Source organism: Oryx dammah, unplaced genomic scaffold, assembly GCF_014754425.2.
Source record: "Oryx dammah isolate SB20612 unplaced genomic scaffold, SCBI_Odam_1.1 HiC_scaffold_28, whole genome shotgun sequence".
Lineage (NCBI taxonomy): Eukaryota > Metazoa > Chordata > Mammalia > Artiodactyla > Bovidae > Oryx > Oryx dammah.
This window is the reverse complement of record NW_024070212.1, coordinates 75,966,628-75,984,627: the sequence shown is the minus strand read 5'-3', so window position 1 is coordinate 75,984,627 and position 18,000 is coordinate 75,966,628. Positions and strand designations below refer to the sequence as shown.

Genomic DNA, 18,000 nt, shown 5'->3' with positions numbered 1-18,000 from the left:
GGCCCCACTCTCATGACCTAATTACCTCCCAAAGGTCCCACCTCCTAATATCATCACAGGGCTTCAACATATGAATTTTGGAAGGACTCAAACATTCCACCATAGTGGGCAGCTATAATTTTACAACTGTGTTGGGTGGGAGTTACTTGCCCCAGGAAACCAGCCATCAGGTGGAAGGCCATGAGACCTTCTCTTACCAGAAAAGTCATCAGGCTTTTATACAAATAAAAATTATCTTCACCTACCCTCCTGACTGATCACCACAGACATGTCTGAATTGTCAAAGCATTTACCACAACTTTATTCTCAAATGAAAGCAAAACAGGATTTTCTGTACCCTTTTCAGTTCAGTTCAGTCGCTCAATCATGTCCAAAACTTTGCGACCCCATGGACTGCAGCACGCCAGGCCTCCCTGTCCATTGCCAACTCCCGTTTACTCAAACTCATGTCCATTGAGTCGATGATGCCATCCAACCATCTCATCCTCTGTTGTCCCCTTCTCCTCCTGCCTTCAATCTTTCTCAGCATCAGGGTCTTTTCAAATGAATCAGTTCTTTGCATCAGGTGGCTTTTATTTAAGCAACAAAGTATTTTCTTCTAGTAAAGCTCTATAATATTACAAAATATTCCAAAATTTTAAAAGACACTGAGATAATATGCAAGTTAACAAGCAAAAGGCTTCTTTCTCTTTAAAATTCATAAATAAAGTCATGTGCTTACAACATAGATTATCTTTATTACTCCTTTCCTTCAATCCCTTCCTGGGAGAATTTAACAAACCTTTGGAATGGAGCAGAGTAACAAAAGTAGGAAATCATATGGGAAGAGAAACACTATGAAGAAAAGCAAAGGGGAAAGGAAAGTTGAGGGAAAGCAAAATTCTAGTCCTTATTTATCCAGTTTGCTACTTTAAATGTCTTTTGTGAAATAAAAGTGTCTTTCCTTCCTAGGAAAAAAATGAATTTATGAATAACAATTCCAGCGAACAGGTCCTATATGTTGATCCGGTGATTACAGAGATAGAAATCATTCTCCCAGAAGAAAAACCCATGGGCTACAAGAAAGAAAACAACACAGGATGCCTGGAGAGAAAAGAGAGCCTGGAGAAGTCACTACTCACCAACACTACAGTTGTATATATTCCTGATCTCAACACTGGGTATAAACCCCAGATTTCAAGTTTTCTCCCTAGGGGAAACCATCTCAGGAATGATGATGAAACAGCTTCCTCAATTCTGGAACCACCAGGTGATTCCTTAAACTTGGGAAACAATGCCAGGTTTAAAAAATATCCTGATTTTGCTTTTTCTGTCTCAAGTACGAATTCACTAAGCAACACACTATTTTTTGAAGAATTAAGCCTCATTTTAAATCAAGGAGAATGCAGTCCTCCAGACATGCAAAACTCAATAGAGGGGGAAACTGCCATGCTTCTGGAAGATGCATTACTGAATGAAACTATTCCAGAACAAACCTTGCTGCCTGATGAATTTGTCTCCTGTTTGGGGAGCATGAACAAAGAGTTGCCATCTATTAATTCTTACTTTCCACAAAATATTTTGGAAAGCCACTTCAATCGATTTCACTCTTAGAAAAGTAGATTTGTGTAGTCAAAACCTGCCTTGCAATCTGAAGAGGGCTCTCTCTCTCAACACAAATTTAATTCTGCCCAATTTTTTTTATTAGAGAATTAAGATCCAAAGATGAAACATACTTCATGGCCACAAAAGCTGCAGAAATATTAGAGAAGACTTCTATATTTTTAAAAATGTTTCAACTATATCTTTAAAAAATTTTCCTCATTGCAAGGCACTAATCAGATCTCTGTATGAAGGATAAATAATGCAAAATACATGGTAATGAAATAAATGCTGAAAATAGTTTTTTAAAATTGAGCTATTACTATTTGCTTACAAGAGGAAAAACAAGTTTAACTTTCATTTTATTACTTAGTAGATAAAACTATAGCCCATAAACAACAAAATAAGTAAGGGATGGAAACAGAGGACAATTAATTACATGTTTACTGTGTTGTTTTTTTTCTACTACTTTCTATTCAGGTATTAAGAATGTGACCTTCCTTGTTTTGATTTTGGACTGAGAGTTGTAAACAGTGATGTGTGGAAATCATGCGGTGGTTGTCTCCATTCTAGTTAAGAGTGACGACGTTGTTCTTCTGTGGTGTAGCTGATGTGTTAATTACACTGCAATAGACTTATTGAGGTAGAAGAAGCAGGATCAACAAGGTGTAATTATTTCTTTTGTATTGGATGTCTGTCAGAAAATTATTGTAAACACAGGTGTGTTTCCAAATCTGGGCTGGCAATACTTGCTATACTTGTCACTGCCCCATAGTCCGTGTCTCCTATAAACACCATTAACACATCACCACGTGCCTTGCTGCTGGCCTTAAGGGGACCTCAGAATTCTCCCAACACAGGACTCTTGATGACCACAGCCAAGAAGGGCTGGGGTTGGAGGCGAGCTCTCTGCCAACCAGGTCAACATTGGAAGTGGGTAATCTTAAAAACACAAAATGCATATTTTTAAGCTGAGAAATGGTAACCAGCAGACTTTTCTATTATGATTAATTTTTACATCAAGGGGAAATTTTTTCTACTGATCAGAGCCATTTGAAAATTGAGCAGATTACCGATTGAATTTCTCTTCCTCTTCTAACAGTTGTCAATGATAATTTATATTCAGATTAAATAGTTTAATTTTACTGTGCTGCAGCTGCTGCTAAGTCGCTTCAGTTATGTCTGACCCTGTGCAACCCCATAGACAGCAGTCCACCAGGCTCCCCCATCCCTGGGATTCTCCAGGCAAGAACACTGGAGTGGGTTGCCATTTCCTTCTCCAGTGCATGAAAGTGAAAAGTGAAAGTGAAGTCGTTCAGTCATGCCCGACTCTTAGAGACCCCATGGACTGCCGCCTACCAGGCTCCTCCGTCCATGGGATTTTCCAGGCAAGAGTACTGGAGTGGATTGCCATTGCCTTCTCCTTAATTTTACTGTACCAAAGCAGTTAATCAAAAAAGAACCAGTGTTCAGCATATTGAGCAAGCTAGCTTGTTTTGTCTTGGCTTTTGAAAAAAAAAAACAAAGTAGTTTTGTCATTAGATGTCCCCATGAGGAGGATGACCAAATATCCTGGTTTATCCTGGTTTTTGTTAATTGTGGCCAGTGTGCCCTTTCCTTCTCAGAAGCATCCCTTTGGATGATAAATCATTTGGTCATTCATCATTTTATTTATGAAAACTGCTAATGTCCAACATATAATTTATCACAATTCATTTTTTTGGCTTTTTTTTGGACAATCCTTTATTTTACTTTATATCACTTACTAAAGCCATTGTGCTCCAAAATGAACATTACTGTTAGTGTAAAAAAAAATGTATCTTCTACTGTGAAATTATATTTATCCTAAAATATGTATATATTTGTTATAGTTTACATATTCAGGGAGCTGTATATTTTAAATCACTAACAAAATGCTAATATTAAATATCTTGACTTGTAAATGATCATATGCTTTTGCTTTATTCTTACCTAAAGGGAGAATATAATGAAGCAAAGATGCAGGTAGTATTTGAGATAGAGATAACAAAAGACCAAGATGAATCTTTGATGTTTACTAATCTGATGAAGACATCTGTTAACAAGTGAAGAATATTTTCAGAGTATATTTCAGTATAAGTGTAACCTGCCACACATCAAAAAAGCTTTTGTCAGGCTTAAAGGATTGAAGCATTATTTGATCTTCTGTGTTTGTTTCAATGCAGTCGGTGCCTCCTTTACGACATCTCCTTCTTGCCCCACTGGAGCAGGAAGGAGCTGCTTTCTCTTGTTACAGTGTCTTCCCACACCCACATGATATTTAGCACAGAGAAGATGCTTCTAGTTCCATCCATCCCACTGACCTTGTTGGTCCCAACAGACTAAAACTGGAGGCTATACTTATAACCAAAGCAATGTGCCTGCCATTGTCCCAACTCCGAGAAAAACTTAACTGCTTCATCACCATGCAAATTTAATCAACAGAATCAAAGAATCCAAGAATCTTTGATTCTTTTATTCAACAAGTTTTCACTGAAGCATTGAAGGCCCCTACTCTGTGTAAGGCATTTTGAATTAATATGCTCAGTTGCTCAGTTGTGTCCAACTCTTTGCGGCCCCATGGACTATAGCCCACCAGGATTCTGTCACCGGATTTCCCAGGCAAGAATACTGGAGTGGTAGCTATTTCCTCTTCCAAAAGACCTTCCTGACCCAAGGATCGAACCCCAGTCCCCTGTATTGCAGGCAGATTCTTTTATCATCTGAGCCACCAGGGAAGCCCTGCCTTCCCTGAATTGATATCGATGTTAACAAAATCAGCCAAGTCCCTGCAGCCTTGGGGCTTCTATTCTAGTAGCAAGAAGCAGAAAATCATTGCCCTTCAGGGAGCTTATATTTTTATGGGGAAGGAGGTGATGATAGGAGGCGGAGAGAGGCAGAAATAAAATATAAAAGAAAAATGCCAGATAATGAGTGCCATGAAGAGAGGTAAAATGGGATAATGTAGTAGAGAGGCACTTAGTGGCCACTCTGTGATGGGCAGTCAAGGAAGGTCTCTCCTAGGAGGGAACATTGACACTGCAGTCAGAGTCACAAGTAGGAGGTGCATGTGAGAATCAGCTTGCCACTGACAGGTCCCTTTCATAGACGAATTCTCCAGTAGTTAATGTCTCTACTTCTTTCCCTCATGGACAAGTTGCTCCTAACTGCAGCCCTTTGCCACCTTTCCCTTCCTCAGCCAGAATTTTCTGTAGCTTTAGGGGACAAGGGTGTATCTTTTCATCTTTCCATCCAGCTCTTTGACTTATTAACTTTCTTTCTCTGAGTCTCAAAGTCTTGCTAAGTTTCTGCTTCCTAAATGAATGTGTTAAACTTATTGGTGTGGGTTAAAGAGAAGAAGGAAGAAAGAAAGAGGGAGAAAAAGTCCCTGGAGATACCAGTGAGTGGAGATACCAGTGAGTGGAGATACCACTGAGTGTAAATACCACTGAGGGGGAGAGAAATATAAAGAATGAAAGGTAGAGTAACATGCAGGATGCTGAAGCAAAATGGAATGCCTTGGTTCTGGACAATACTGAAGCTGATTAACAGATTTCCAGTTTCCTTCTGGTCATGTATCTTCTTCGGCCCTACCTCCCTTTTCTTACATAGAAGCAATATGGGGAGGGACAACTGAAGTACAATTTGAGGGTATCTTCTTGATGTGTATGTGTGTGTGTGTGTATGCTTTATCCTTTTTTAAATTAGGAATTTGTTTTTACCAGAGTTAGAAGTAATATCGATGGGACTTCCCTGGTGGTCTAGTGTTTAGGAATCTGCACTCAATGCAGGGAGCCAGGGTTCGAGCCCTGGTCAGGGATCTAGATCCCACATGCCATGACTAAGAGCCTGCCCAACCAAATAAATTAAAAACAAGAGAGAGAGAGAAATGAAATAATATTGATGCTGTAAGAGGGCTTTGGCATTCTAGCACGTGGTGCTCGGGTAACGTGGGTTGTTGTTTGGCCCTCTGGGTTCAAAGAACAACTCAGCTTCTTTTCATTCCTTATATTTTCAGTCCCTTTGACATAGAGGTAGCACGTGACTGTGGCATTGGACAGAGGTTTTCAAAAGTAAATTTTAGCAATTGATGACCCCTTTTCTCCAATGAAATCTTTTGCTGAAGACAAGGGAAAGCAAATCTTCTGTTGAAACAGAGGGTGAAGTTCATGCCTGTTCCATTGCCTCTCCTCTGCCACTGCAGAAGCCTATCCATCCATGCACAATGAAAATCCAAGGCTGAATCTCTAGTCCACACCTGGTGATCTGGGTCCTAGCCCAACCCTGAGAAGCCTGTACCTCAGGACTGTACTAACCTCTCCCTCTTAGCCACAAGGCTGCTACCCAGACAAAGGGGACCGGAACTTCCTGGAGCTTCCCTACGCTCTGAATGACTAAGTAAAAAGCTTCCTCTCAGAGACTGCTAATAGAGGCAGTACTATATGCAATAATTTACCTGTTTCTTTCCAATTATTTCATCATAAATGTTTGGGTTTTGTTCAAGTTTATGTTCTCTTTGTGATCACTAAGAATAAAATATTGTGTTGTGAATATAATTAGATTTTATAAACCCAAAGACAGCAGAATTGTGCTGCAATTTCTCTCTCTATGAAATAATTATACCAATTATAGGAGGTGATGTTTTAATGGGAAACATTACCCACTTGGCAGAATCTACTGATTTAAAATAAAAGAAGTGATTAAAAACAATTTATGGATCTCTCTTGGGTAAGAGCATGAAACCAATATAAAATAATTGGATTCTGATTCCTGGAGTGGATTGTGTGCAACTTTCTTGGATGCTATGTTAAGGCAATATTATAAGAAACTTTAAGAAAGGTTTGATAGAATGTTATTATGTCTCTTTTCCACTAAGATCCTACCATCAAATTCCAATTAATGTTTCATGTTAGGATTTTAGCTATTTTGCTGACTTCACTTTTCAACTTAATTTAAGATAAATACTCTGCATCTCTTATATACAGAATTTCCATCAATTTTCTGAATATGCATTTCCTTTATATTTATGTTCAGGAAAATAGCTTATTATTTAATTCTTATAATTACCATTTAGAAACTAATTAAGAACATATTCTTAAATCATCCCTTTTTGTTTAGGGTAGGAAGAGGATTCTGACCTCACTTTATGAGAAGAAATATATATGTATAGACTAAGCAAGTATTGCAGAAACAATTCTTAAGATCATTGGTTCAAATATTCAAGCAAAACAAAATGCTGTTTCTAACCATAAAGGCATACCTAAAATTAGTGACTTTGTCAGAGCACAGGAAGGAAATCATAAACAGTCAAACACTAGAACCCAAGTGTGAGATGCGGAAGTCAATAAACCTGACTGCTTTCCTTCTGGTCACATCCTGCCTGAGAATTTTATTAGAAGTGAGTGACAAAGAAAGGGTACAATGGTTATATATATGTATACACACACACATATATATATTTAAGCTATAAAGTTATACATGAAAAACCACTTAAAAAATCTAAGCTACGCCAATGTAAATGGAATAGAAATAACTGTCCCTCTCCACGGAGAAGGCAATGGCACCCCACTCCCGTGTTCTTGCCTGGAGAATCCCAGGGACGGGGGAGCCTGGTGGGCTGCCGTCGATGGGGTGGCACAGAGTCGGACACGACTGAGGCGACGCAGCAGCAACGGCGGCAGTCCCTCTCCATACCCCTCCTTCCCATACGCCATTCCCATCATCAAAAACAGCGACTCTCAACAAGTTAAAGAGGCGCAGGTTTAATCCCTGGGTCAGGAAGATCCCCTGGAGGAGGGCATGGCACTCCAGTATTCTTTCCTGGAGAATCCCATGGACAGAGGAGCCTGGCAGGCTCTAGTCCACGGGGTCGCAAAGAGTAGAACATGACTGAAATGACTTAGCAGGCATACACACACAAGTTAATGGTTTTCTTTCCAGTATGTTTTCTACCTAAATGTTAACATGTGGTATTTCTCTGTGACTTGTTATTTTCACCTATCAATATATCTTGGAAATCTTCACATGTCATTATATTTAACCTTTTCTTATTCCTTTAAACAGTTGCATAACATTCCGTAAAATAAATGTGTTTTAATATACTTTACTTATTCTCCTGATAACAGACATAGATTGTTTCCAATTTTTCACAAGTATATCCATTCCTGTAATGAATCCTCTTATATATATATATATATCTGTGCACATACACGAGAATTTGTGGGAAGGGATAGATACCTAAACAGAGAGGCAAGAATGAGAATACGAGGTACCTGAGAGGAAAGGCAGGAAGTGTCACTAGACTTGTGGACTGAAGAGAAGGAAACAGGACCAGAAAAGTTGGAAAGCATGCATTTTAGGTAGTGCAGACTGCTCTTGTCCACCTAGTAAAAAGCACCTAGCTGAGTCCCTTGGACTGCAAGGAGATCCAACCAGTCCATTCTGAAGGAGATCAGCCCTGGGATTTCTTTGGAAGGAATGATGCTAAAGCTGAAACTCCAGTACTTTGGCCACCTCATGCGAAGAGTTGACTCACTGGAAAAGACTCTGATGTTGGGAGGGATTGGGGGCAGGAGGAGAAGGGGATGACAGAGGATGAGATGGCTGGATGGCATCACTGACTCGATGGACGCGAGTCTGAGTGAACTCCAGGAGTTGGTGAAGGACAGGGAGGCCTGGCGTGCTGCGACTCATGGGGTCGCAAAGAGTCGGACACGACTGAGCAACTGAACTGAACTGAAACTCTCATCATGTGCCTGTTTTGTTTCAGTGTTCAGGAGTTCATGGTAAACATGCAAAATTTGATATTCCTTGGATACTGGCTGATGTGATACTTATTCAAAACCTTGTCTCATCTGGATTTAAACAAAGTTCAGCATGCATTTTACTTTGGTATTTGATGTAGAAGATTTATTTTATCTTAGTTTCTAAAATGAAAATCACTTGTATTTCATTAAATGAGGAGATTAGGATTTTGAGAAGCTGTCAGCTGCTAAGTATTTGCAGGTTCATTTTTCCTTTTTAAGTATTCATTGCACATTCCACCTAGTGTGCTACTTGGGAGATTCCATTTGATTGAATAGAGATAGCATACGTAGATCCTTGGGAGGGCTTCGGAGGGAGCTTGCTAAGGCCCAGCGTGACCCAGAAAAGTGATTCTAATGCAACAAACAAACCCCAAAATGCTTTGGAAACACACTAGATGATGGTCTTAGTCTATCCTCATAACTTTAATGAAATGATGATTTTTTAAAAAACTCTTTTTAAAACTCTTATTTTTCCATTTTATTTATTTTGTTTTGCTAAGCAATGGAAATCCTCATTTAACAAAAAATTTGCAGAAAAGCATGTAGAGCTACAAATATAACCGATGTTGCAAATAGGTAGATTGCACTTTATTTTATTTTCCCTTTAAGAGGTTGGATTAAAGCCAAACAATTGAGGATTTTGAATTTCAAACCTACCACATGCCAAGTGTATGGCCTTGGGCAATCACTGGGGTTTCATGTTCTCTTCCTTGTCCTATTGTTAGGTAGGTAGAACAGGGAAAAGGAGTCCAAAATGGAGGTGGCTACAGACAAGGAAGGGAAAAGCCCGCGAAAATGAAACAAAAGGTCCGAGGACCGGAGTGAGGACCTCAGGTAAAACAAACAACACTCCTGGCTGGCCCAATTTACATAGGACAGGCCCAGGGAGAGATAAACATATAAATAGAGGAGCCAGAGCCAGCTCTCTCTCTCTCTCTCCCACGCGCTGGGGCGCTCTTTAGATAGACGTGCCCTCACGCCTCAAAAATGGGTTTTCCTGCTATCTTCTAAATAAAATAGAGCTGTAACACTGAGCTGTAACACTGATTTGTCTAAGAGCTATAACACGGTCCATTTGAGACCTGAGAGCTATAACACGGTCTATCCAAGACCTGAGAGCTGTGACTCGCTGAGGGGGCTTTCGTCACTCCAAATCTTTGTTGTGACGAGACAAAGAATCGAGGAACATACACTTGCGTGACACTATTATCTGGGACAGAGATACCAGTCGTGATGTGCCTCGTGAAAGCAGATTTGGCTGAGCTGACTTCTCTCTCTTTCCTGAAATGCTGTCTTTACTGCCCTCCCAGGACAGCACCAGCCCGTGACCTCTTTCTCTGGCTACTCACTCTCAGCCTCCTTTTCTGGTTTCTCCTAGCCTCTCTGTCACATAAGCGCTAGAGGTCCCATAGCTCAGGTCTTGGTTTCTCCTTTGGTGACCTTGTTCATTCACGTGGCTTTAAACACTGTCTCCATGTCATGAAAACAGATTAGCCTCACACTGACCCTGAACTCCAGACTCATACGTTCAGCTGTCTGTCTGACATGTCCATTTGCACGTCCTCACTGCCTATAAGACCCAATACAAGATGGTCTTAGGAAATTTGTCAGTAAATAGTACTGCTCACAAATTTGGCGTCATTCTTGATCTTTTTTTTCTTTCTTTGTTCTCATGCTTCACGTTACTCTATCAGGAAAACCTAGCCACTCTACCTTTAAAATATATCCAGAATTTGATTCACCTCTTACTACCTCAAGTCCACCACCCTAATTCCCCCTGCCTACATGCCTTGCCTGCGTTATTGTAAAAGTTTCCTAGGGGCCATCTTCAATATTGTTAACTAGACGATCCTGTTAAAACAATGCTTGTCTCCTTCAAAACCTGTCAATGGCTTCCCATCCCACAAACAATAGCAGTCCAAGTCATTCTAGTGACCTATGAAGCCCTACCTGGTGAACCTCTCTCTGTCCCCCTGGCCACTTAGCAGACACCTCAGGGCCTCTGTCTTGCATTTCCTCTTCTTGAAGTGCTTTTCCCCAAGGTTGTTGCATGGATCACTTGCACACTATCTCTGGATCTTCCATGTCACTCTCTCTAAAACTGGAAACTCTTCCTCCATACTTCCTACTCCCCTCTCTTCCCTTTTCTTTCTTTAATTGTACTCACCACCATCTAAAATCAAACATACTGCATATTTAATACATTGTTCATTGTTACCCACTACAGTGTAATTTCCAAGAGGGTAGAAATTATCTGCTTTTTCCTCTATCAATCATTAATGCTTAGAAGAGTGCTTGAAACATCATAGGTGCTCAATAAATATTTGTTAAAATAATAAATGAATAATAGACAATGGCTCAGTTTATTAATTCTGTTTCCCATTAGAAAGAAAACAATATTACATGGAGACATTAGAGAACTTTCAGACCTCAATGTGTTTTCTGAGGCTCTTCCTTACAGTCTACTATTTTACCATTATCACCGTTGCTTATTTCTAAGCTGCCACTGTATAACTGATGAGAAAGCAATGATACAATGTAAAAATATGCATTTTTCTTTTCAAATCTGCAGTTTCATTTCCTCAGGTCATTTCAACATGACAATTATTTTCAACCACCATTTTTACTTTTGACTGAAGTCCTTACTTCAAATAGACTCATATGACAGAATTAATAACACCTCAGTGAGCAAACAGTACTTTGCATTTCTTCAGGAGAAAATGTGTCTAGCCAGCACACTAATTAGACAGCTCTCGCTGATAATCAGGAGCAGAAAAATTGTGTGGTATGTTAAAGAAAAAGCAAACCAACAGGTGTGCTCACCTTAGAGGACATTAATTAAATAGCTCACTAATTGAAAAAAAAAAACACACTAGTTGAATTCTGAAAGTCAGTCTTGTTGATAAGAACTTTGGTGTAAAAAAAAAATTACTAAATTCTCTCTAAAATAGTCAAGTAGAGATAATCCATAGAATGTACTTCAGTCAGTTCAGTCACTCAGTTGTGTCCGACTCTTTGCAACCCCATGAATCACAGCACACCAGGCCTCCCTGTCCATCACCAACTCCCAGAGTTCACTCAGATTCACGTTCATCGAGTCAGTGATGCCATCCAGCCATCTCATCCTCTGTCGTCCCCTTCTCCTCCTGCCCCCAATACTTAGCTATTATTTTTCTAAATGCCATCTATTTTGTTTCAATCTCGCCTGTTAATTTTTTCAGTGAAACTGGTGATTGGTGATTTATGCAGCCTGGCAGAGCTGGGGGCACACACCCACTGTCCTGACTCACCTGCAAAAAAAACAATCCCCATCCTCCCTCCTACTCCTGTAATACAAGAGGTACAGCTTTCCCCTGTTAAGGTACTCTCTCCGCTTGGCACTGGACTCGCCCCTCATCTTGTGCCTCCTTAGGGACTGGCTACAGTTAACTGTTTATTATGATACCTACTTGCTCCCATTCACCAGTGTCTGGCTCATAATAAATGCAGTAGAAACTTCTACCTGATTCTTCAGCAACCATGCTTATACTCTTTATTTACTATCAAAACCCCTATAATATTGAAGCAGCAAGGTACCCACCAAAAGCCATTTTCCAGGTTTCCTTACCACTGTGTGTGGCTATGTGACTAAGCTCTGTTAATTGAGACAGGCATAGCAGTCGATAGAGGGGTTTCTGGGAAGTCTTTTTAATAGGAGGGACAGACACATGGAGAAATCTTGCTCTTGTTCCCACCCGCCTCCTTCCTCCGGATGAGTGGAAAGTGGATGTGATAGCTGGAGCTTCAGCAGCCATCTGGGACTGTAAGATGCCATGGAGGATTAAAGCCACACAGTAAGAATGGTGGAGAGAAAGATGGAGGGAGCCCATATCCCTGATCACTTTGAGGAGATGCCCTGGAGCACTTACCTCTATTCTGAGACCAAACTAACATTTTTAACTCACTGTTATTGGTGGTCTTGATATTTCTATTTGAATAATCCTTATGGATGCAATAAATTCATGGGGTTAAGGGATTAAGAAGAGGTGGCAAGACTACTCAGAACTATACAAAAGGGTCTTAATGACCCAGATAACCACGATGGTGTGGTCACTCACCTAGAGCCAGACATCCTCAAGTGCAAAGTCAAATGAGCCTTAAGAAGCATTACTATGAACAAAGCCAGTGGTGGTGATGAATTCCCGCTGAGCTATTTCAAATCCTAAAAGATGCTGTGAAAGTGCCGCACTCAATACGCCAGCAAATTTGGAAAACTCATCAGTGGCCACAGGACTGGAAAAGGTCAGTTTTCATTCCAATCCCAAAGAAAGGGAATGCCAAAGAATATTCAGACTACCATACAATTGCACTCATTTCACATGTTAGCAAGGTAATGCTCAAAATCTTTCAAGCAGTATGTGAACCTAGAACTTGCAGATGTACAAGTTGGATTTATAAAAGGCAGAGGAACCAGAGATCAAATTGCCAACGTCCCTTGGAACACAGAGAAAGCAAGGGAATTGCAAAGAAAAGCATCTACTTCTGCTTCATTGACTATGCTATAGCCTTTGACTGTGGACCACAACAAACTGTGGAAAATTCTTCAAGAGATGGGAATACCAGACCACTTTACCTGTCTCCTGAGAAACCTGTGTGCAGGTCAAGAAGCACCAGTTAGAACCAGACATGGAAAAATGGACTGGTTCACAATTGAGAAAGGAGTTTGTCAAGGTCATATATTGTCATCCCACTTATTTAACTTCATGCAGAGTTGTTGTTCAGTTGCTAAGTTGTGCCCAACTCTTTGAGACCACATGAACTGCAGCACACCAGGCTTTCCTTCATTATCTCCCAGAGTTTGCTCAAACTTATGTCCATTGAGTCAGTGGTGCAGAGTACATCATGTGAAATGCCTGGCAGGATGAATCCCAACCTGGAATCAAGATTGCTAGGAGAAATATCAACAACCTCAGATACGCAAATGACACCACTCTAGTGGCAGAATGTGAAGAGGAACTAAAGAAAGAGCTTCTTGATGAGGGTGAAAGAGGAGAAAAACCTGGCTTAAAACTCAACATTCAAAAAAAAAGAGAAAATCATGGCATCCAGTCCTGCCACTTCATAGCAAATAGATGGGGAGGAAGTGGAAACAGTGACAGATTTTATTTTCTTGGGCTCCAAAATCACTGCAGAAGGTGATTGCAGCCATGAAATTAAAAGACACTTGCTCCTTGGAAGGAAAGCTATGGCAAACCTAGATAGCATATTAAAAAGTAGAGAGATCACTTTGCAACAAAGGTCTGTATAGTCAAAGCTATGGTTTTTCCAGTAGTTAGGTATGGATATGAGAGTTGGACCATAAAGAAGGCTGAGTGCTGAAGAATTAATACTTTTGAATTGTGGTGCTGGAATAGATTCTTGAGAGTCCCTTGGACAGCAAGGAAATCAAATCAGTCAATCCTAAAGGAAATAAATCCTGAATATTCATTGGAAGGACTGATGCTAAAGCTGAAACTCCAATTCTTTGGGCACTTGAGGCAAAGAGCCAACTCACTGGAAAAGACCCTGATGCTGGGAAACATTGAGGGCAGGAGGAGAAGGGGATGACAGAGGATGAGCTAGTTGGATGGCATCATCAACACAATGGACATGAGTTTACGCAAATTCCAAGAGATCGTGAAAGACAGGGAAGCCTGGTGTGCTGTGGTCCATGGGGTCACAAAGAGTCAGACACAACTTAGTGACTGAACAACAATATGTAGTAAGTAATCAGAAATTAATTTTTCTAAGAAGGAGGGGAATACACCCCTTTGGTGGTCATCTATCATCTGCCCACTTACCCTTTCCTGGGAACTGCCCCTTGCCTCCTATCTGCATGTTCCCTCAGTGTTACCCTGGCCAGTTAGCTGCAGGCATTGGTGTGGGTTATATCCTAACCCAAGGCAGGCCAACCAAATGCCTTTCCAGGACTTGACTCTGTTTATTAACAGTTGAGCTAGAAGTGCACACCTGATCTAAGCTGGACCAACCAAAGGCCTTCCCCAGGGATTCTGGAAGAACGGTGTCTCTCCAATGACAGCATTTTAGATGCAAAGCTTGATTGTTTGCAGACAGAGAGCAAGAAGAATAAACACGTGAATAGAAAAGGGCAAAGAGAAGAGATGGAATGAAAACCCCAATTCAGAGGTTCAGAGTTCCTGGTTTTAATTGTTATTAGGGTTCAATTACATTCATGACCTAAAGTCTAAGAGGAACCTTCACCATACAGTCACTCTTTGCTTCAGCTACTTACAGCTGTATTTATGCTATTTGTAATTGAGAGTCTTAATACAACCGTCCAAAATTAAAAAAAAACAAGCTTTGTATTTTGCTCCTAGAATCTATATGGTTTTCTTCTAATAACGATTAGCAATGATAGTCTTTATCTTACAAGTTAATTTACCTGAAATTGAACAGGGACTACTGTACAAACCCTATATTTGGGGCTGTTTTCAGTAAATTGTTAGTAAACTGGAGTTAAACCTCAAGCCATCCTAACAACTTCTTCCTAGATCAACCTATTTGCAATTAAAATCAGGAGAATTGGCCATAAATGCAATTCAGCTTGAAAAAAAAACAAACTATAAATTTTAAAAGCCTGTGCAAAAACACTGGATTGTATTATCAACTCATGGTACTTCCTGTTTGCACAACTAAAATTAGAAACAAAATTCTAAAGTTTTTGCTTTCATAGATGTTTATAACTGTCATCTTTCCATCTCAAACAATTATGCCTGGATAAAGATATTGTAAAGAGTCGCAAAGAGTCGAACACGACTGGCTGACTGAAAAACAACAGCAACAAAGATATTGCACACCATTTGAGAAGTGGAAAATACCTTTAAAATAAGTGACTGGGTCTCACAATGTTAGTAAAGTATGCTAACCAAAATGTTCAAGCCAACTAATGCAAATTTCCTTTTCTATGACTACGTAAACAAAAATCTTTTGCACAGTACCAAGTTTTATGTGGTATAACGTGTGAAAGAGAAAGCATCTTATCTGTGTTTGTGCAGAAACCAAGTAACCTTGTCATAAACTGGAGAAGAAATGACTTAAGCGTTACGTCCCACTTCTGCTGTGAATAGGCTTAAGGGCTACTAGGTGTCATAACCATTAACACAAACTTGACAGAAACTAAATCTCAGTGCACAAACTAAAAAGAAAACTTGAGGTGCTCTAAATGAGTCCTATGAATTCATACTGGGCTCTTCCCAAATGTTTAACTTCCCAATAGCTCGTGAGGTATTATCATAACCACTTTATAGCTAAAAAACTGTCAGAGAACTGCAGCACTGTGCCAGGGTCACCAAGCTTGTTAGACTCTGAACATAGGTCACCTCACTCCCAACCTATGTGCATAACTCAACACTGCCCTACTGTGAATTTCTCAGCTGTGGTTTTAAATTGTTTCTTTAACATTTGCTATGCAAACCTAGAGTTTTCTTCTTGGTAGTAATACTGTATACAGCACCAAGAATACAGCTGCTATACCAAGAGTATATTAAAGTCAGCAGGTGTGTGTAATAATACAGCAATTACAAAAAGCACACTTGTGAAGTATGTTCATATTCAGCAATAATAAATCATTTAAAAACTAGGCTTATCCACCAAATCCAACACATGATCCTGGACTGGATCCGAGGCTGAGGGCAAATCTGCTAACAAGACTATTATTGGACATTCAACAAAATTTTAATATGGACTGCAGTTTATTTTTATTTTTTTATTTTATTTTATTTTTTATTTTACTTTACAATTCTGTATTGGTTTTGCCATACATTGACATTGCTGTATCAATGTTAAAATTTCCTGCACTTGAGACTTCCCTGGTGGTCCAGTGGTTTAAGAATGCCTTGCAATTCAGGAGATGTGGGTACAATCCCTAGTCAGGGAACTAAGATCCCTTATGCCTAGGCACAATTAAGCCCATGCACCCAACTAGCATGTTGGTGCTGCAACTAAGACCCCATGCAGACAAATAAATATATATATAGTTTTTAAATTTTCCTGATTTTGATATGTATTATGAATACTTAAAAGCATATCTTTATATGAAAATACATTGGAGTATTAATAGCTAAAGAGCCGTTATATATTCTAGAAACCTCACTCAGATGGTTGAGTAAAGAAATTGTACCTCAAGAGAGAGAGAATGAGAGAGAGATAATAAAACAAAAGTGACATGTTAAAAATATCTAGTAAATGCATAGCATATGGGAATTCTTTGCATGTGTTATTTTCATGATTTTTCTATAAGTTTGAAATTATTTAAAAATATGAAGTTAATTTTAAAAGAGTACTAGGTTTAGACGTAGGGGTTCTGGATTCAAGCTCAGATTTCCCATTACTCAACTGAGTGACATTTGCCATTTCACATAACTTCTCTGGACCATGTAAAATACAGAAATTATTCAACTGTAGGCTGGCACAACCTCAGCTCATCCATTCCCCTACACAGGATAGTTTTGACTTTTTCACCATCGCAAACAGTGGGGCAGTGAGAAGCTGTATACATGCTTCCTGTGCTCACATGCAAGCTTGTCCCATATTATCGACAGGAATAAATTCAATATTGACAGGAATAAATTCAAGAATATAAGAGTGAGTGGGGAAAAACGCACACTGTAAAAGGATACATCAATGTAATTCTATTTATACAAATTTTCAGACACTAAAATTATCTATAAAAATACAAAATCATACATTAGATTCATGTATCCCAGCATCACCGTAGAGCTTACCTCTAGGCAGGAAGGAGCAGGAAGGGAAGGATGGGGGGACTTTGGCTGTATCTATAATGCTGTATTTCTTAGAGAGAGAGAAAGAGAAGCAGAGGGAAAGAGACTGTGAGAGAGACACAGAAAGTGTCTTGTAAGTGTGTGTAGACTTAATTTAAGAGAATTGAACAGGCATGTACTGAGAAAATACATTATGCAGGGCATTGAGCTACCCACCAGATAGTCACAAGAAAACACAGTTTGCTATACTTTGAAAGAAAAAGGACTTTGATGCTATATTAAAGAAAAAGTTTGTTTAATCATTTCTTTGAGATAATGAAACTTAAGCTGCAATTGGGCTTCCCTGGTGGCTCGGGGGCAAAAAAAAAAAAAAAAAAAATTGCCTGCCAATGCAGGAGATACAAGAGTCGTAGGTTCAATCCCTGGGTTGGGAAGATCCCCTGGCAACCAGCTCCAATATTCTTGCCTGGCAAATCCCATAGACAGAGGAGCCTGGTGGACTACAATCCATGGGGTCACAAGAAAGTCAGACTGAATTCAGCAACAATTAGAGGAGCTAGTGAACATGGGCGTTAAGGGCGGACTTTGGTTAGAGTGGTGCTTTTAGCCATAGATGCCTGATGCGGAAATAGGAGCTTTTCATTCTTAGCATTGTTTGCTCAGTGAACCACCTAAGGAAGTTACACCTCAGCAGTTATTACACATTGGAATCGACTGTTTCTCCATTAAGAGCTACAATTGAATAGTGTTTTGAAACAGCAGAAAAGCACAAACAGGAAATATATTTGATTCAGAACTGGTGTCATTTATTTTTTTCTTTAATTTATTTATTTTAA

General features: G+C 39.7%; 1 protein-coding gene across 1 annotated transcript in view; it reads left to right on the top strand.

Moving 5' to 3' along the window:
* Positions 1-1,593, top strand: part of IL23R (interleukin 23 receptor) — a 60,509-nt gene extending 58,916 nt beyond the window's left edge. Inside the window, exon 10 of the mRNA XM_040231933.1 lies at positions 952-1,593. Coding sequence (XP_040087867.1) covers positions 952-1,593 — 642 coding nt within the window. The remainder of the gene's footprint in view (positions 1-951) is intronic.
* The last annotated feature ends 16,407 nt before the right edge of the window (positions 1,594-18,000 follow it).